This window comes from Hypanus sabinus, chromosome 26 (assembly GCF_030144855.1).
Source record: "Hypanus sabinus isolate sHypSab1 chromosome 26, sHypSab1.hap1, whole genome shotgun sequence".
Lineage (NCBI taxonomy): Eukaryota > Metazoa > Chordata > Chondrichthyes > Myliobatiformes > Dasyatidae > Hypanus > Hypanus sabinus.
Window position 1 is genome coordinate 16,994,186 of NC_082731.1, and position 21,586 is coordinate 17,015,771.

Consider the following 21,586-nt stretch of genomic DNA (forward strand, 5'->3'; position numbering starts at 1 on the left):
AGGACTGCATAAAGTGCACAAAAACAGTGCAGGCATTACAATAAATAATAAACAGGACAGTAGGGCAAGGTGTCAGTCCAGGCTCTGGGTATTGAGGAGTCTGATGGCTTGGGGGAAGAAACTGTTACATAGTCTGGTCGTGAGAGCCCGAATGTTTCGGTGCCTTTTCCCAGATGGCAGGAGGGAGAGGAGTTTGTATGAGGGGTGCATGGGGTCCTTCATAACGCTGTTTGCTTTGCGGATGCAGCATGTAGTGTAAATGTCTGTGATGGCAGGAAGAGAGACCCCGATGATCTCAGCTGACCTCACTATCTGCTGCAGGGTCTTGCGATCTGAGATGGTGCAATTTCCGAACCAGGCAGTACTGCAGCTGCTCAGGACGCTCTCAATACAACCCCTGTATTGATGAGGATGGGGTGTGGGAGATGGACTTTCCTCAGCTTTCGCAGAAAGTAGAGACGCTGCTGGGCTTTCTTTGCTATGGAGCTGGTGTTGAGGGACCAGGTGAGATTCTCCGCCAGGTGAACACCAAGAAATTTGGTGGTCTTAACGATCTCTACCGAGGAGCCGTTGATGTTCAGCGGGGAGTGGTTGCTCCGTGCCCTCCTGAAATCAACAACCATCTCTTTTTTTTTGTTCACATTAAAAGACAGGTTGTTGGCTCTGCACCAGTCCGTTAGCCGCTGCACCTCCTCTCTGTAAGCTGACTCGTCGTTCTTGCTGATGAGACCCACCACGGTTGTGTCATTGGTGAACTTGATGATGTGGTTCGAGCTGTGTGTTGCAGCACAGTCGTGGCAGTAATGAGAAGAGGGAATGTCCCTGATGATGAGGATGCATAATGATGGATGCCACCATCTTAAAGGCAATGCCTTTTGACGAGGTCCTCAAAGGTGGGGAGGGCTGTGCCTGTAATGGAGCTTGTTGAATCTACAACCCTCTGCAGCCTCTTGTGATCCTGTGCATTGAAGCTCCACACCCGGCTGTGACACAAACAGTCCGAATGCTCTCTATTGTGGAACACAGAAGAGTACTGCATAGGAACAGGCCATTTGGCCCGCAGTGCTGTGCTGAACCAGCCAAAAAGCAAATCAGAAACACCCAAACATCAATCCCTCCTACCTCCATATCCCTCTGTATTCCTTGCAACCATCTGTCTATCCAAATGGCTCTTAAAAACTCCTAACGTATCTGCCTCTACCACCAGTTCTAATGTAGTTGCCTCTCTCCATGATCTGAGTAAAAACCTTACCCCTCACTTCCTACCCCCTACCCCCCTCTCACCTTCAGTTCATGCCCTCTGGTATTAGGCATTTCAACCTGGGGAAAAAGATACTCTGTCTCTGCATGCCTCTTAATCTAATGGATTAGCCTCTCATGAGGGACTTTGTCAAACACTTTAGTAAAATTCATGTAAGCAGCACCCACTGCCCTACCCTCATCAATCTCTCGTCACCTTGTCAAAGAACTCAGTCAAGTTGGAAAGCAATGTCCGGCCACACACAAAGCTATGCCGGCTCTCCCTGATTTCTGAATGCTTACATGTCCTATCCCTAAACATTTTCTCCAGCAGTTTGACTGATGTGAGACTTCCTGGTCTATAGTTCCCTTACTCTCTTCTGAAATAGAGATACATCATCAGCTACTTGCCAGAGCTCGCCTGTGGCGAGAGAGGACAAGAAGATACTGGTCAAGGGCCCAGCAATCTCTTCACTTGCCGCCTTCAATAACCATGGGTAAATCCCACCAGGCCCTGGGGACATCCACTTTAATATTCACTAGGAGGCCCAACACTTCCTTCTCCTTGACCTCTAAATGCTCTAATATATTTATACATTCGACACTGATCTCCTGGTCCTCCATTTCCTTTTCCTGAAGTGCTCACTAAGTACTTCACTCACGTTCTCTGCATCCAAGCAAATGTTGCCCCTTTATCCTAGAGTGGTCCCATCCTCTCCCTAGTTACCCCCTTGCTCTTGATATATGTATAGAATGCCTTGTGATTGACTTGCCAAGGACTTCTTATGGCCCCTACTGGTTTTCTAATTCCCTTTCTTAGAACGTAGAATATAGAACAATACAGCACAGTACAGGCCCTTCAGCCCACAATGCTGTGCTGACGCTTAAACTCTGCCTCCCATATAACCCTCCACCTTAAATTCCTCCATATACCTGTCTAGTAGTCTCTTAAATTTTACTAGTGTTTCTGCCTCCACCACTGACTCAGGCAGTGCATTCCACACACCAACCACTCTCTGAGTAAAAAAACCTTCCTCTAATATCCCCCTTGAACTTTCCACCCCTTATCTGAAAACCATGTCCTCTTGTATTGAGCAGTGGTGCCCTGGGGAAGAGGTGCTGGCTGTCCACTCTAACTATTCCTTTTAATTCTTCTCTGGGTTCTTATTCTCCTCATGTGCCTCCAAAGCTTTACATCCTTTTTTCTTCTTGACTAAAACAAAGTTTTCTTACCTTTCCATCCCTGTCCTTCCTTCGAACAGTAACATCCCCTTCCTGTATTCTGTGCAACCGATCTTTAAATACGATACTCTCCACATCTGATGTGGACTTTCCAGAGAAAAGATATTTCGGCTTAACTTTCTTAGTTTCTGCCTAATGCTCTCGTAATTTGCCCGACTCCAATTTTAAAAACTCTTCCATAAGGACCATACCTATCCTTATCTATAGCTATCCTAAATGATAAGGAGTTGTGGTCACTGTTCCCTAACTGTTCACCTACTGAAAGGTTAGTCACCCCAGCCAGGATCATTACCCTACAGCAGGTCCAGTACGGCCCCTCATCTCATTGGACTGTCCACATATTGATTTAAGAAAACTTCCCGGATACAATTATTGAGTTCTGCCCCATCTGAACCCCTTACACCAGCAGGTCCCAGTTTATACTACGGAAGTTCAAATCCCCCATGACAACAACCCTATTACTGTTAGACATTTCCTTAATCTGATTGCAAATCTGTTCCTTGTGTGGCTATTAGGGGCCTTGTAGTACAATCCCTCAGTGTGATTGCACCCTTCCTGTTCCCGAGTTCCACCCAAATGGACTCAGTGTCTGACCCTCCATTACGTCTCCTCTGAGTGCAGCTGTGATATTGTCCCTGGTTAGTAGCCCAGCTCCACCCCCTCTTTCATCTTTTCTAAAACTTCAAAAACCTGGCACATAGTCACCCATTGCTGCCCCTCTCTTAACCAAGTTTCAGTAAAGGCCACATCATCATAGCTCCATGAACTGATCCACACTCTCTAAGTTCATCACCTTTACCCATAATATTCCCAGCATTGAAACACACACACTTCAAACTATCCGACCCATCATACCTGATATTTCGATTTTGCCTTTCAACACTTCCCCTGACAGGTCAGCGACATTTGTTTTCGAAGGAAACCTTTGCAGGCTTTTGGGCTCATTCCAGTGGCCCGAACAGAGGTAAGAGCAGATCACAGTGATGAGGTTTCTCACAGGTTGGTGACGCTTGTTCAAAAGTATAGAATGGACAAGCAGGGCAACCATTGTCAGGAGTAAGCCAGTGGTGAGAGGAGTCTCCCAGGAAACTACATCTAGCTGCAGCACCTTAAAGACTGTATTAGGGATCTGGAGCAGTAGCTTCGGCTTGTACAGGAGAGTGAGGAAATAATGGATCAGAGTTACAGGAGAGTAGTCAACCTGAAGTTGCAGGAGGCGAGCAGCTGGGCGACTGTCAGGAGAAATGAACATGTGAGTAGGCAGTTTGCGCAGAGCATCCCTGTGGCCATTCCTCTCAATAATAAGAATACTGATGTGGAGGATGACCTCCCAGAGAAATGCCGTGATGACTGGGTTACTGGCATTGCACACGGGTCCATGGGGCAGAAGGGAAAGAGGGAGAAGAGGGGAGCGGGAGTGATAGGGGAACAGACAGAAGATTCTGTGGACATGAATGGGACATCCAGATGGTATGTTGCCTCCCAGGTGCCGGGATCAGATTGCATCCACAACACTTTGGAGAGGAGAGGATAGCCAGATGTCTTGGTACATATATTACCAATGACATGGGAAGGAAAAGCACACTGACTGCTTCCTCTGCATTAGAGAATGACTAAAGACCATCATCAACATGGAATTTCCTATGTACCTACGTGCTTCAGTTCTGAATTCCTTCTCTCCCTCAATAGCCGTCCTCTTAAGGCCATAGATTGCTACAGCAGGAGAGGGACAGTTACCGCACACATGAAGTCTGATACGGGACTCCAGAATCTCATTGTCTAGTTGGTGGTTACAAAACCACAAGGATCTGAGGTAAACTCGGTGACCCTCTCTCGCTAGGAAACTGTGGAACCGTGGTTTGACGTCTGCCATCACTGTGATGGAATCGGTTCTGAAGTACGAGACCCCGAGCAGACTGTTATTGAGGTCAGGACCCCACAAGAGTGCATTGTTCAGTGAGACATGTTTGAAGTGCATACTTACATCAAAGACAATTTGTATTTATGCAGGTTTCTGGGGTGGTAAACACCAGTTGGGAAAATAGCAGTTCTCTTTGTTGGGATCTGGTGGAGGAGCTAGCTCGGCAAAATAGTTCCTGAAGTGTCTCTCCACAAAGTGCACATAACGACCCTTCATTACTGGTTTCCTTCTCAATGTCCAACAGACAGACATGAGTCGACTATTGGCCCACTCTCTGTTGTCTGATAGCGGCTGGTCGTGGAGAGCAGAATGGAAGGAGAGCTGCCCAACTTGTCTTTGTTGTACTCTTTGAAGGAAGACCTCACCTTTGATGTAAGGTGCCAGTGGCAGACCAGCTTGCCCAAATCTAGTTGAGCAAAGCTAAGTATGTCTAGGTGCTTGGTTTGCTCAGCTAAAATCTTTTTCATATAGATTCTAGTCTGACAGGTTCTGGAATGACTTGGGTACCTGTTATCCAGGATATTAATCTCAAATGTACTGCGAATGGGCTGAAGAGCACCATCAAGGTAGACTTCACCCACTGTGACCCAACACAACTCCAGTCATTGGGCATAGCGTGCACTGTCATCTGTCTGATGGAACTGGCCCTCTAGTTTGCTGTGGTTTTCTCAATTGGCATCCAAGAGCTTCACAGAGATCATATTTTGTACAGTGTGAATCAGTTGGGCTTTATGATGACCTACTGACACTGAATTTTCCAAATTTCATACCTCACCTGCAAAAGTGGCGTGTAGATTCCACATCTTTTTCCTGGGGGTGTAGTTTCTAGTTTTCTGGTGGAGAAAAAGACAGAGAAAGAATCTCCTGTATCGGAAAAGTTGACATTGAAAACTTTGACTCACCAGTACCAGAGTAATGGATAAAAGGAATGAACTGATAAGATGTTGGGACACAAAGACATCTTTTCTACTGATGAATATGATGCTGTTTTTTTTTCAAAAGTACTTTCTACACTATCAGAGTGACAGAGAAAACAGCTTTCTGAGAGACGTCTTTCACATTAAAACCAGCACAGGTTGAAGATGCTACACATCTCCTACTGAAAATGAATAAAGCTAGAATTGTCAAAGTTAAGGAGCCCCTATGTGTTATCTATAATTGTTGTGAGGAAAAAGAACGGGAACATATGAATGTGTGATGATTATCACTGAACAGACGTATAATCCCAGACCCACACACAGTTCCATTGTGATAGAGGATGCTCTGGCCTGCAGAAGTGGAAGAAAATGATTCAGTGTGTTGGATCTAAGAACTGGGGATTACCATAAAATATAGGAGCAGAATTTGGCCATTAGGCCCATTGAGTCTGCTCCACCATTTCATCATGGCTGATCTAATTTTCCTCTCAGCCCCAAACTCCTGCCTTCTCCCCATATCCCTTCATGCCCTGACCAAATCAAAAAATCTATCAACCTCTGCCTTAAGTATACAGGTGCCTATGGCAAAACATTCCACAGATTAACCACTCTCTGGCTAAAGAAATTTCTCCTCGTCTTAGTTCTAAAAGGACACTCCTCTTTTCTGAGGCTATGTCCTCTGCTGTTAGATTCTCCCACCGTAGGAAACATCCTTTCCACATCCACATTTCACCATTCACCAATGGTCTTTCACCATCCAATGTCACACCTCATTGAATATACCAAGTGTTACCTAATACCGATGAGTGAATCTGCTAAAGGAAAAAGAGCATTCTTATGTCCTTGGAGTTTTTCCCAGTTTGAAAGGAGGCCCCAGGGCATATCAGGAGCACTGGCTAGCTTCCAACGTGTCATGGAGCAGACTGCTGGAGACATGAACCTGCTTGAAGTAGTTGTGTAATTGGATGATCTCACAGTGTTTGAATCAACACTGGAGCAGCAGGAGACAAGGCTACTGAAGGTGTTAGACTACCCGAAAGCTGAACGTTTAAAACTGTCTCTGGACAAATGTCAGTCTGTAAAACATCAGTCAACTATGTACGACACATAGACTCTCAGAATGAGGGGCTACAGATCCTCCTAAGATAGAGGCGGTAACCACATGACCAAGAACTGTGAGTGCTCCGCACTCATTCCTTGGATTCCGTGCGTACTACCGGAGATTTGTAAAGAACGACTCCAGAGTGAGTCACCATTTGAATCAACTCTTTGCAAGACTGAAGAGCTGATTATGGAGCAATCACAAGGAAATCTGCAGATGCTGGAAATTCAAACAACACACACAAAATGCTGGTGGAACACAGCAGGCCAGGCAGCATCTATAGGGAGAAGCACTGTCGACATTAACAACAACACACACAAAATGCTGGTGGAACACAGCAGGCCAGGCAGCGTCTATAGGGAGAAGCACTGTCAACATTAACAACAACACACACAAAATGCTGGTGGAACACAGCAGGCCAGGCAGCATCTACAGGGAGAAGCACTGTCAACATTAACAACAACACACACAAAATGCTGGTGGAACACAGCAGGCCAGGCAGCATCTACAGGGAGAAACACTGTCGACATTAACAACAACACACACAAAATGCTGGTGGAACACAGCAGGCCAGGCAGCATCTATAGGGAGAAGCACTGTCAACATTAACAACAACACACACAAAATGCTGGTGGAACACAGCAGGCCAGGCAGCATCTACAGGGAGAAGCATTGTCGACATTAACAACAACACACACACAAAATGCTGGTAGAACACAGCAGGCCAGGCAGCATCTACAGGGAGAAGCACAGTCGACATTAACAACAACACACACAAAATGCTGGTGGAACACAGCAGGCCAGGCAGCGTCTATAGGGAGAAGCACAGTCGACATTAACAACAACACACACAAAATGCTGGTGGAACACAGCAGGCCAGGCAGCATCTATAGGGAGAAGCACTGTCAACGTTTCGGGCCGAGACCCTTCGTCAGGACTAACTGAAAGGAAAGATACTAAGAGATTTGAAAGTAGTGGGGTTAGGGGGAAATGCGAAATGAAAGAAGACTGGAGGGGGTGGGTGAAGCTAAGAGCTGGAAAGGTGATTGGCGAAAGTGATACAGAGCTGGAGAAGGGAAAGGATCATGGGACGGGAGGCCTCGGGAGAAAGAAAGGGGGGGGGGGGGTGGGAAGCACCAGAGGGAGATGGAGAACAGGCAAACAACTAAATATGTCAGGGATGGGGTAAGAAGTGGAGGAGGGGCATTAATGAAGTTAGATAAGTCAATGTTCGTGCCATCAGGTTGGAGGCTACCCAGCCGGTATATAAGGTGTTGTTCCTCCAACCTGAGTGTGGCTTCACCTTGACAATAGAGGAGGCCATGGACAGACATATCAGAATGGGAATGGGACGTGGAATTAAATTGTGTGGCCACTGAGAGATCCTGCTTTCTCTGGCGGACAGAGCGTAGGTGTTCAGCAAAACGGTCTCCCAGTCTGCGTCGGGTCTCACCAATATATAAAAGGCCACACCAGGAGCACCGGACGCAGTATACCACACCAGCCGACTCACAGGTGAAGTGTCGCCTCACCTGGAAGGACTGTCTGGGGCCCTGAATGGTGGTGAGGGAGGAAGTGTAAGGACAGGTGTAGCACTTGTTCCGCTTACAAGGATAAGTGCCTGGAGGAAGATTGGTGGGAAGGGATGGGGGGGAATGACAAGTGGACAAGGGAGTCACGTAGGGAGCGATCCCTGCGGAAAGCAGAAAGTGGGGGCGAGGGAAAGATGTGCTGGGTAGTGGGATCCCGTTGGAGGTGGCGGAAGTTACCGAGAATTATACGTTGGACCTGGAGGCTGGTGGGGTGGTAGGTGAGGACAAGAGGAACCCTATCCCGAGTGGGGTGGCGGGCAGATGGGATGAGGGCAGATCCGCGGGAAATGGGAGAGCTGATTATGGACTTTAGGAAGGGTAAGACGAGGGGAAACAAACCAATCCTCATAGAGGGATCAGAAGTGGAGAGGGTGAGCAATTTCAAGTTCCTGGGTGTCAATTTCTCTAAGGACCTAACCTGGATGCAACATATGGGTGCAGCTATAATGAAGACAACATAGTGGCTATATTTCAGTAGGAGTTTGAAGATATTTGGTTTGTCAACTAAAACACAAAAACTTCTACGAATGTATCATGGACAGCCTTCTGACTGGCTGCATCGCAAAGGACCAGAAAGCAAAAGCTTTGTTGGGAGAAATACTTTATTCATTACGGCCTCCCGAGAAGGATGCACAGTGATCAGGGAAAGGATTTTGTGAGCAGTCTCATACATGTGTTACTGAGCTTGTTTAGAGTCCAGAACTTCAAGGACAATGCTATATCATCTTCAAGATGATCCTCAGCCTGAGAGATTCAACAGGACACTGTTAGACATGCTCGGAACTCTTGATGCCAAGAATAATAATAATTAGCGTCAGCATATTGGACATTTGGTATACAGTTGTAACTGTACTCAGAATGAAGCCACTGGCTACTTGTCATACCATTTAATGTTTGGACGTGAAGCCAGATCACTCCTGCAGAAACACCACTAGTCTCCAGTAACAAACCCAAAAAGGCCCCCTCAGTCCCATTCTTTCAAATTTCCTTTTGACTTGCCGTGTTCCTCTAGCATTGTGTGAGTATTACTCTGGATTTCCAGCATCTGCAGTCTCTTGTGTATTACACAGAAAAGAACAGGAAATAGGGAGGTTAACAACCAAAGCCATTCTTCCTCAGCACAAAGGTTTGAGGGATGAAGAACATGTCGCACATAACTGCATTGAGCTTGTATTCAGTCTGCAGAAAGTCATGCAGGAAATTCAAGGGGAACCTTTTCACCCACAACTGGTGACTATTTGGAACCCATTATCACAGGGAGAATGAGAGGTGAAAAGCAGGGATGGATTTAAAAGCACATTAGTGGAACAGAAACATGGGCGCGGACCAGCTGGACTGTGTTGGTTCCAAATGGTAAACTGGGTGTGTTGTAGATTAACCAAGTAACTGAGACAATGCTTAAAATAGAACTCATTTATTTGTCACTGATCCAGAATATTAAACTCCATTCCCATTTTATCAACATTAAGAAACCCCTCCCATCTCAGTGACTAGAGCAGCAATAATTACAGTCTGACACCAACAGTCACTTTTGAACGTGTCTCTGGATTCAGAAGCTGTGAGGGTTAAATATCCAGCAGGCTGCTTACTTAAACACTTTCCCGAGTGTGAACTCGGTAGTGAGTCACAAGGTGGGCTGACTGAGTGAATCCCTTCCCACATTCAGAGCAGGTGAACGGTCTCTCCCCAGTGTGAATTCGCTGGTGCGCCAGTAGGTGAGATGACAAAGTAAACCCCTTCCCACATTCAGAGCAGGTGAATGGCCTCTCCCCAGTGTGAAACCGCTGGTGTGCCAACAGGTAAGATGACTGAGTAAATCCTTTCCCGCATTCAGAGCAGGTGAATGGCCTCTCCTCAGTGTGAACTCGCTGATGTACCAGTAAGTTAGATGACTCAGTGAATCCCTTCCCACATTCAGGGCAGGTGAACGGTCTCTCCCCGGTGTGGATTCGCTGATGCCTCAGAAGCATAGAAGACCGAGTAAATCCCTTCCCACATTCAGAGCAGGTCAATAGCCCCTCCCTAATGTGACCTCGCTGGTGTCTCATTAGGTGAGTTGACTGAGTAAATCCCTTCCCACACACAGAACAGATGAACGGGCTCTCCCCAGTGTGAATTCGCTGGTGTGTCAGTAGGTTAGATGACCGAGTAAATCCCTTCCCGCATTCAGAGCAAGTGAATGGTCTCTCCCCAGTATGAATTCGCAGGTGTGCCAGTAGGTTAGATGACCCAGTAAATCCCTTTCCACATTCGGAGCAGGTGAATGGCCTCTCCCCAGTGTGAAGTCGCTGGTGTGTCCGTAAGTGAGACTGCAGAGTAAATCCTTTCCCACATTCAGAGCAAATGAACGGTCTCTCTCCAGTATGAATTCGCTGGTGTGTCAGTAGGTTACATGATTGAGTAAATCCCTTCCCACATTCAGAACAAGTATATGGTCTCTCCCCGGTGTGAACTCGTTGGTGCACCAGTAAATTAGAAGACTCAGTAAATCCCTTCCCACATTCAGGGCAAGTAAATGGCCTCTCCCTGGTGTGAACACGCTGGTGTGAAAGCAGTTTTGATGGCCAAGTAAATCCCTTCCCGCATTCAGAGCAGGTGAACGGTCTCTCCCCATTTTGAACTTGCTGTTGTCTCATCATGTATGGTGAATTAGTGAATTTCTGTCTACACACTAAACTGTGGAACAATCTCTCTCTCTCTCTCGTGAACTCACTGATACATCTGCAAATGGGCTGAGTGAGTGAATTTCCTCCCACAAGGAGCAGGTGAACAGCCTCTCACTGGTGTGGATTTTATTTGGAGATACAGCATGGAACAGGCCTCTTCAGCCCAATGAGCTGCTCCATCTAGCAGTCCACCTGTTAACCCGGCTTTATCCGGGACAATTTACAATGACCAATTAACCTATTAACCGATATGTCCTTGGACTGTGAGAGGAAACTAGAGCACCCAGAGGAAATCCGTGTGGTCACAACAAACAGGTAGAAACCGTGTCTGAACTGAAATCCAAACTCCGACACCCCAGTCTGTAATCTTTAGTTTGGATGTCTGAATTCTGCAGAACAGGCGAACCGCCTCACTATAGTGTGAACTTGCTGACGTATCTTCAGGCTGGATGACTGAGTATATCCTCTCCCTAAGTGCAGATCATTGGCCTCTCCCTAGTGTGAACTCATTGATATATCTGCCGGTTGGCTTAGTGAGTGAATCGCTTCCACACTGAGAGAAGGTGAAAGATATCTCCCTACTATCAATTATCTGACAATTCACCAAGTCAGACGTTAGTCATAGTGAATCCCGTGTCAAATCAATGCAATTGAAGAACTGATCTCAGCTGAACAAATGCTGGTGTGTTCTCAGCACCCCGGTTCCAGGGGATTACACTGAGTTAAAACAGAGTGTTTCCTTTCAGACACAAAACACATTTCCAGCTGGGATGAGATACATCTCCATCTCCAAGGATCGACAACTGATATATCGGTGTATCAAAGGAAATATCTGGTCACTCCTTTAATAATTTGAAGACAACTTACAAGCTTTATCTCCTGGTGGGTTCATCCAAATTTCACCCCGACACTGAACAGGTGTTCGGATTCTCCTTGCTGTGAGTGCTGTGTTATCTTCTCAAGCATCTCCTCCTCTGCAGTCAGAGACTGATTGTTTTCAAGTGCTGGTGAACTGACAAAGACAGCAGAATTGATGTGTTTTTGTTTTCAAGATTTCCATTCAAAAATTATTTGTTTCCAAACTGTAAGAAGATTTACAAAAGACATCAATGGGAGAAGGAAAGCATTTTAAATTAAATAGTTTTAGACTCCTAACATTACACTGTTATAGTGAGATTTAGCCTAAGTTGGAGGGACAACTCCTCATCTTTCACCTGGCCACAGTTCAGGAATCCTGACTGACAATTCCTGTCCTTCCGCCTCTGTACCAGAATGGACACATCTGCCCATCATCAATCTGTGACTTGGCTCAGTTTGTCTCTCCCAGTCAGTATTATTTCAGGTTCTGGGCACGTCCCACAGAGCTACAAAGAGCACATGATATTACACGGCTGCTCTGGAGGCTTTCTAAGTACTCAAACCCCCTTCCCCCACCAGTGTGAGTGCTGCAGGTCACTGGTTACCCCTGATAAAGGTGTCTGATATCAGTCTGTTCCCAGTGAGAATGGGACTAAACATGTTCTCATGGGTAGAAAGATCCGGAACCAGAAGAGGTAGAACAGAGGCAATTTTAGAAAAGAACCAAAGTAAATGCAATGCCACAAGATAAAGAAGCAGAAGTAGGCCATTCAGCCCAACGAGTCTGCTCCGCCATTCAATCATGGACTGATCCAATTCTTCCAGTCATCGCCGTCACCTGCCTTCACCCACAACCTTGATGCCCTGGCTGACCAAGAACCTATCTCTCTCTGCCTTAAATACACCCAATGAATTGGCCACCACAGCTGCTTGTGGCAACAAATTCCACAGATTTACCACCCTCGGACTAAAGTAATTTCTCCGCATCTCTGTTCTAAATGGACGTCCTTCAATCCTCAAGTTGTGTTCTTTTGTCCTATAATCCCCCACCATGGGAAATAACTTGGCCAAATCTAATCCGTTCAAGCCTTTTAACATTCGGGAATGTTTCTATGAGATCCCCCCTCATTTTCCTGAACTCCAGGGAATACAGCCCAAGAGCTGCCAGATGTTCCTCATACAGTAACCCTTTCATTCCTGGAATCATTCTCGTGAATATTCTCTGAACCCTCTCCATTGTCAGTATATCCTTTCTAAAATAAGGAGCCCAAAATGCACACAATAATCCGTGTGGTATCATGAGTGCCTTAGAGAGCCTCAACATCACATCCCTGCTCTTATATTCTATACCTCTAGAAATGAATGCCAACATTGCATTCACCTTCTTCACCACCAACTCAACCTGGAGGTTAACCTTTAGAGTATCCTGCACAAGGACTCCCAAGCCCCTTTGCATCTCAGCATTTTGAATTCTCTCCCCATCTAAATAATCGTCTGCCTATTTATTTCTTCCACCAAAGTGCATGACAATACACTTTCCAACATTGTATTTCATTTGCCACTTCTTTGCCCATTCCTCTGAACTATCTAAGTTTCGCTGCAGGTTCTCTGTTTCCTCAACACTACCTGCTCCTCCACCTATCTTTGTATCATCAGCAAATTTAGCCACAAATACATTGATCTGTTAGTCCAAATCATTGACATACATCGTAAAAAGCAGTGGTCCCAACCTTGTGGAACTCCACTGGTAACCGGCAGCCAGCCAGAATAGGATCCCTTTATTCCCACTCTCTGTTTTCTGCCGACCAGCCAATGCTCCACCCATGCTAGTAACTCCCTTGTAATTCCACGGGCTATTATCTTGCTAAGCAGCCTCATGTGTGGCACCTTGTCAAAGGCCTTCTGAAAATTCAAGTTCACCACATCTCCTGCATCACCTTTATAATTTCCTCAAAGAATTGCAGTAGGTTTGTCAGGCAGGATTTTCCTTTCAGGAAACCATGCCGGCTTTGGCCTATCTTGTCATCTGCCTCCAGGTACTCTGTAATCTCACCCCTAACAATCGATTCCAACAACTTCCCAACCACTGATGTCAGGCTAACAGGTCTATAGTTTCCTTTCTGCTGCCTCCCACCCTTCTTAAATAGCGGAGTAACATTTGCAATTTTCCGGTCATCCAGTACAATCTATTGATTCTTGAAAGATCATTGTTAATGCCTTCGCGATCTCTCCAGTTACTTCCTTCAGAACCCGAGGGTGCATTCCATCAGGTCCAGGAGATTTATCCACCCTCAGACCATTAAGCTTCCTGAGCACCTGCTCAGTCGTAAATTTCTCTGCAAAAACTTCACTTTCCCTGACGCTCTTGAATGTCCAGTATACTACAGATGTCTTCCACTGTGAAGACTGATGCAAAATACACATTCAGTTCCTCTGTCATCTCTGCATCTCTCATTACAATATCTCCAGCATCATTCTGTATTGGTCCTATATTTACCCTCAACTGTCTTTTACCCTTTATATACTTAAAAAAGCTTTTAGTATCTTCTTTGATATTAGTCACCAGCTTCCTGTCATAATTCATCTTTTCCTTCCTAATGACTTTCTTAGTTTCCTTCTGCAAGTTTTTAAAAACTCCCCAATCCTCTATCTTCCCACTAGCTCTGGATTCCTTGTGTGCCCTCTCTTTTGCTTTTACTTTGGCTCTGACTTCACTTGTCAGCCACGGTAGTGTCCTCCTTCCCTTTGAAAATCTCTTCTTATTTGGAATATATCTGTCTTGCACTTCCCTCATTTTTCACAGAAATTCCAGCCATTGCTGCTCTGCTGTCCTTCCTGCAAATGTCCCTTTCCAGTCAACCTTGGCCAGTTCCCCTCTCATGGCACTGTAATTTCCTTTATTCCACTGAAATACCAACACATTAGATTTTATTTTTTCCCTTTCAAATTTCAAAGTGAACTCAATCATATTGTGATCCTAAAGGTTCCTTAATCATAAGCTTTCTTATCACCTCCAGATCATTGCAAAACACCCAATCTAGCACAGCCGATCCCCTAGTGGGCTGAACAACAAGCTGTTCTAAAAATCCATCCCTTAGACATTCTACAAATTCTCTCTCTTGAGGTCCAGTACTGATCTGGATTTCCCAATGCACTTTCATGTTAAAATCCCCAACGATTATCATGACGTTGCCTTTTCTATCTCCTGCTGTAATTTGTAATCCACATCCCGGCTGTTTTTTGGAGGCCATTGGGGTCCTTTTACCTTTGCCATTTCTTAACTCAACCCATAGAGACTCTACACCTTCCAATCCTATGTCACCTCTTTCCAATGATTTAGTATTATTTCTTATACAGAGCCACACCACCCCCTCTGCCTACTAACCTATCTTTCCGAATATCCTTGGATGTTCAGCTCCTCGTGGCAGCCATCCTTCAGCCAAGTTTCAGAAATGGCCACATCATATTCGCCAATCTGTAGCTGAATTTGAAGATCGTTCATTTTATTCCTTATGCTGCGTGCATTCAAATATAACACTTTCAGTCCAGTATTTGTTGCTTTCTGTTTTAATTGCACCATACCTCAATTGCCCTGTAACTCATCCCACTGGGCAGTGATTACGCCTCATCTCCTGCCTGTTCTTTCTACCATCTCTGTTGCACGTTATCTTTGATTTATTTCTGTTTTCCCCCTCCTCAGCCCGATCACTCCGGTTCCCACCCCACTGCCAAAATAGTTTAAACCCTCCCTAACAGCTCTATTTAATGTGCCCACTAGGATATTAAACCCCTTTGGGTTCAGGTGTAACCCGTCCTTTTTGTACAAGTCGTACCTCCCCCAGAAGAGGCCCCAATGATCCCTGACCCCTCTCAGCCACACATTAATACGCCTGGTTATTCTTGCACTCGCTAGCAGATGGAACAGGTGGCAATCCTGAGATGACTCCCCAGAGGTCCTGCTTTTCAGCTTCCTACCCAACTCCCTGTATCCACAGTTCAGGACCCCCTCCCTTTTTCTACCTACGTCACTGGTACCAACGTGTACCAAGACTTCTGGCTGGTCACCCTCTCCCTTCAGAATACTCTGCACCCGATCTGAGACATCCCGTACCCTGGCACCTGGGAGGAAACACAATGTGCAAGTATCTCTATCAGGGTGACAGAACCTCCTGTCTGCTCCCCTCACTATGGAATCCCCTCTGATTACCACATTACTCATCTTCTTCTCTCCCTTCTGCACCACGAAACCAGGCTCAGTGCCAGAGACCCTATCACCGTGGTCGTCCTCCGTCAGGTCATCCCGCTCAACAGCATCCAAAACGAGATCACGATTACTGAGGGGGATGGACACAGGTGCTCTCTACTATCTGAACTCTTTCCTTCGCTGCCCCGACTGTCACCCACTATCTAACTCCTTGGGGTGACTAACTGCCTGTAGCTGCTCTCTATCTCCTGTTCACCCTCGATAATAAGCTTTTGATTTCTATTCTATTCACACTACTTTACCGAACGGAGAACCATTGCCTTGTTTTAAGCCTCAGTCTTAACCAAGCACATTCTCTGCCAAGAAGTTGCCGTGGAAGATTTTCCATCTGAGACTCTGAGACGCTGTCAAGAAGGTGACAAGTGTAGGAGCTCCAGTGAAAGTCAGATATTCCCATTTTAGGCTGCTACAGCTGAAAGCCACAGCTACAGCGATGGATCATAGTAACATCGTTTTAAGGCCATTAAAAAAAAACATCGCAAAGTCAATGAAAAGAGTGGAAGAGGGGATATTGCTCTGGATAAAAGTTAATTTAAGAAAGCGTGGATTCCAGTCGAGTCTGAACGAGTACACCGCAGTTATCACTGCCTTCATTAAAACCTGTGTGGATGAGCGTGCATCTATGAGAACATACTGTACACGAGAATAACAAGCAATGGATGAAGCAGGAGGTTCGTAGTCTGCTGAGAGCTAAATAACCATATAACAATCACAGCACGGAAACAGGCCATCTTGGCCCTCCTAGTCGGTGCCGAACCCTTAATCTCACCTAGTCCCACCTACCCGCACGCAGCCCATAACCCTCCACTCCTTTCCTGTCCATATACCTATCCAATTTTACCTTAAATGACACAACTGAACTGGCCTCTACTACTTCTACAGGAAGCTCATTCCACACAGCTATCACTCTTTGAGTAAAGAAATACCCCCTCGTGTTTCCCTTAAACTTCTGCCCCCTAACTCTCAAATCATGTCCTCTAGTTTGAATCTCCCCTACTCTCAATGGAAACAGCCTGTTCACGTCAACTCTATCTATCCCTCTCAAAATTTTAAATACCTCGATCAAATCCCCCCTCAACCTTCTACGCTCCAATGAATAGAGACCTAACTTGTTCAACCTTTCTCTGTAACTTAAGTGCTGAAACCCAGGTAACATCCTAGTAAATCGTCTCTGCACTCTCTCTAATTTATTGATATCTTTCCTATAATTCAGTGACCAGAACTGCACACAATATTCCAAATTTGGCCTTACCAATGCCTTGTACAACTTTAGCATTACATCCCAACTTCTGTACTCAATGCTTTGATTTATAAAGGCCAGTGTTCCAAAAGCCTTCTTCACCACCCTATCTACATGAGACTCCACTTTCAGGGAACTATGCACAGTTATTCCTAGATCTCTCTGTTCCTCTGCATTCCTCAATGCCCTACCATTTACTCTGTATGTTCTATTTGGATTATTCCTGCCAAAATGTAGAACCTCACACTTCTCAGCATTAAACTCCATCTGCCAACGTTCAGCCCATTCTTCTAACCGGCATAAATCTCCCTGCAAGCTTTGAAAATCCACCTCATTATCCACAACACCTCCTACCTTAGTATCATCGGCATACTTACTAATCCAATTTACCACCCCATCATCCAGATCATTTATGTATATTACAAACAACATTGGGCCCAAAACAGATCCCTGAGGCACCCCGCTAGTCACCGGCCTCCATCCCGATAAACAATTATCCACCACTACTCTCTGGCATCTCCCATCTAGCCACTGTTGAATCCATTTTATTACTCCAGCATTAATACCTAACGACAGAACCTTCTTAACCAACCTTCCATGTGGAACTTTGTCAAAGGCTTTGCTGAAGTCCATATAGACTATATCCACTGCCTTACCCTCGTCAACATTCCTCGTAACTTCTTCAAAAAATTCAATAAGGTTTGTTAAACCTGGAGTATTTAAGTCTGGTGACCCAGGACTATACAAGAAGACCAGGTACACCTTACGGAGGACTTCCTCCTGAGCATAGAAACAATTCCTGATGAAGTTGGAGGTGGAATTATATGTGTGTCAACTCCAGCCAGGTTTACAGGTCATTACTTCCTACTAAGCGAAGCCTGGCATTATGTATGGTAGTGATGCTTCACTCGCAGACGGGCTCAACGCCTTTCATACACACTTTGAAAGGGAGAATAAAACTACAGCACCTGGTGACCCTGTGATCTGTCTCAGAGACTGACATTAGCGCATCTTTAAAGAGGTGCCAGGCCCCAGTGGAGTACTGATAGGGCTCTGAAAATCTGTGCCAACCAACCAGCAGGTCGGCTCAAACACATTTCAAATCTCTCAGTGCTACAGTCAGAACTTTACACCTGCTTCAAAAAGGGCAACAATCACACCAGTGCCCAAGAAGAGCAGGCTGAGCTGTCTTAATGCCCTCTGTCCAGTAGCGCCCACATCTACGGTGATGAAATGTTTTGAGAGATTGGTTTTGGCTAGAATTAACTCCTGTCTCAGTGAGGACCTGGACCCAGGGCAATTTGCCCATCGCAAAGTCGGTCTATGGCAGACGAGACCTCATTGGCTCTCCACACGGCCTTGGATCACCTGAACAATCCAAATACTTCTGTCAATATGCTGTTTATTGACTACAGCTCAGCATTTAACACAATCACTCCGATCTAACCTACATCCAACATACTGGTGCAGCTAGAAAGGAGAAAGGGGGGGAGGAGGGAAAGGAAGTATTGTACAAGATTGAAAGAAGCTGCAGACATTGTGAAAGTCAGCTCCATTGTGGGCACTAGGCTCTGTAGCATTCAGTATATCTTCGAGGATCGATGCCAAAACAAGGTAGCATCCATCATTAAGGATCCCCATCACCCAGGCCATGACCTCTTCTCATTGCTACCATCAGGAAGGAGGTACAGGAGCCCGGACGACCACATCTGCACCAGGTGCACCGAGCTGCAGCTCCTTAGACCGTGTTAGGGAACCGGAGCTACAACTCGATGACTTTTGTCTGGTCAGGGAGAGTGAGGAGGTGATAGAGAGGAGCCACAGGCAGCTGTCCACCCCAGGACCACAGGAGACAGAGAAGTGGATAACAGTAGAGGGAAGGGCAAGAAGCGGGTACCAGAGACTACCCCAATGGCTGTCCCCCCTTAACGATCTGTATTCCTGCTTGATTACTGTTGGCGGGGGGGGGGGGGGGGGGGCAGCCTACCTGGGGGAAGCAACAGTGGCCGTGCGTCTGGCACAGGGTCTGGCCCTCTGGCTCAGGAGGGTAGGGATAGGAAGGCAGCAGTGACAGGGGACTCTATAGTTAGGGGGTCAGATAGTTGATTCTGTGGGAGCAGGAAAGAAACACGGATGGTAGTTTGCCTCCCAGGTGCCAGGGTCCGGGATATTTATGATCGTGTCCACGACATCTTGAAGTGAGAAGAACAGCCCCAGAGGACGTGGTACATATTGGTACCGACGACATAGGTAGGAAAAGGGAGGAGGTCCTGAAAATAGATAACAGGGAGTTAGGAAAGAAGTTGAGAAGCAGGACCTCAAAGGCAGTAATCTCGGGATGACCACCTGTACCACGGAACAGTGAGTATAGGAATAGAAAGAGATGGGGGATAAATGTGTGGCTGAGGGATGGGGGCAGGGACTCAATCTCTGGATCATTGGGACCTCTTTTGGGGCGGGTGTGACCTGTACGAAAAGGGTGGGTTGTACTTGAATCCCAGGGGGACCACTATCCAGGCAGGCAGGTTTGATAAGGCTATTGGGGAGAGTTTAAACTAAAATTGCTGGGAGGTGGGAGCCAAACTGAAGTGACGGAGGAAGGGCAGATTAGCTCAGACATAGAGAAAGTTTGGAGACAGTGCAAAAGGGATGATAGACAGGTGATAGAGAAGAGACGCGCTCAGTCCGATGGTTTGAGATGTGTCTATTTTAATGTGCGAGGAATATCATGAATAAAGCAGATGAGCTTAGAGCGTGGATCAGCACTTGGAGCTATGAGGAAGTCATGGAGGGATTGTCTACGGAGTCTCTGTGGATGGAAGTTAGGAACAGGAAGGGACAAATAACTACTGGGTGTTTTTTATAGACCACCTAATAGTGACAGGGGCATCAAGGAGCAGATAGGGAGACAGATTCTGGAAAGGAGTAAAAATCACAGGGTTGTTGTGGTGGGAGATTTTAATTTCCCAAATATTGATTGGCATCTCCCTAGAGTGAGGGGCTTAGACAGGGTGGAGTTTGTTAGGTGTGTTCAGGAAAGTTTAACACAATATGTAGAAAAGCCGACAAGAGGAGAGGCTGTACTTGATCTGGTATTGGGAAATGAACCTGGTCAGGTGTCAGGTCTCTCAGTGGGAGAGCATTTTGAAGATAGTGATCACAATTCTATCTCCTTTACCATAGCATTGGAGAGGGATAGGAGCAGACAAGTTAGGGAAATGTTTAATTGGAGTAAGGGGAAATATGAGGCTATCAGGCAGGAACTTGGAAGCATAAATTGGAAACAGATGTTCTCAGGGAAACGTACTGAAGAAATGTGGCAAATGTTCAGGGGATACTTGTGTGGGGTTCTGAGTAGGTACGTTCCAATGAGACACGGAAAGGATGGTAAGGTACAAGATCCATGTTTACAAAGGCTGTTGTAAATCTAGTCAAGAAGAAGAGCTTATGAAAGGTTCAAAAACTAGGTAATGACATAGATCTTGAAGATTATAAGGCTAGCAAGAAGGAGCTTAAGAATGAAATTAGGAGAGCCAGAAGGGGCCATGAGAGGGCCTTGGCTGACAGGATTAAGGAAAACCCCAAGGCATTCTACAAGTATGTGAAGAGTAAGAGGATAAGAAATGAGAGAATAGGACCAATCAAGTGTGACAGTGGAAAAGCGTGTACAGAACCAGAGGAGATAGCAGAGGTACTTAATGAGTACTTTGCTTCAGTATTCATAAATGGCAAAGGATCTTGGAGATTGTAGGGATGACTTGAGTGGACTGAAAAGCTTGAGAATGTAGACATTAAGAAAGAGGATGTGCTGGAGCTTTTGGAAAGCATCAAGTTGGATAAGTCACTGGGACCTGACGTGACGTACCCCAGGCTACTGTGGGAAGCGAGGCAGAAGATTGCTGAGCCTCTGGCTATGATCTTTGCATTATCAATGAGGATGGGAGAGGTTCCAGAGGATTGGAGGGTTGCGGATGTTGTTCCCTTATTCAAGAAAGGGAGTAGGGATAACCCAGGAAATTATAGGCCAGTGAGTCTTACTTCAGTGGTTGGTAAGTTGATGGAGAAGATCCTGAGAGGCAGAATTTATGAACATTTGGAGAGGCATAATATGATTAGGAATAGTTAGCATGGTTTTGTCAAAGACAGATCGTGTCTTACGAGCCTGTTTGAATTTTTTGAGGATGTGATTAAACACACTGATGAAGATAGAGCCATAGATGCAGTGTACATGGATTTCAGCAAGGTATTTGATAAGGTATCCCATGCAAGGCTTATTGAGAAAGTAAAGAGGCATGGGATCCAAGGGGACATTGATTTGTGGATCCAGAATTGGCTTGCCCACAGAAGGCAAAGAGTGGTTGTTGACGGGTCAAATTCTGCATGGAGGCTGGTGTCCAGTGGTGTGCCTCAGGGATCTGTTCTGGAACCCCTACTCTTTGAGATTTTTATAAATGACCTGGATGAGCAAGTGGAGGGATCGGTTAGTAAATTTGCTGATGACACAAAGGTTGGAGGAGTTGTGGACAGTGTGGAGGGCTGTCAGAG

The 21,586-nt window shown here is 45.9% G+C and overlaps 1 protein-coding gene across 1 annotated transcript in view; it reads right to left on the bottom strand.

Moving 5' to 3' along the window:
• Positions 1-9,410: 9,410 nt before the first annotated feature.
• The window catches only part of LOC132381661 (gastrula zinc finger protein XlCGF57.1-like), a 38,139-nt gene continuing 25,963 nt past the window's right edge, over positions 9,411-21,586 (bottom strand). Inside the window, exon 5 of the mRNA XM_059951266.1 lies at positions 9,411-10,617. Within this exon, the coding sequence (XP_059807249.1) occupies positions 9,603-10,617 (1,015 nt within the window). The 3' untranslated portion in view covers positions 9,411-9,602. The remainder of the gene's footprint in view (positions 10,618-21,586) is intronic.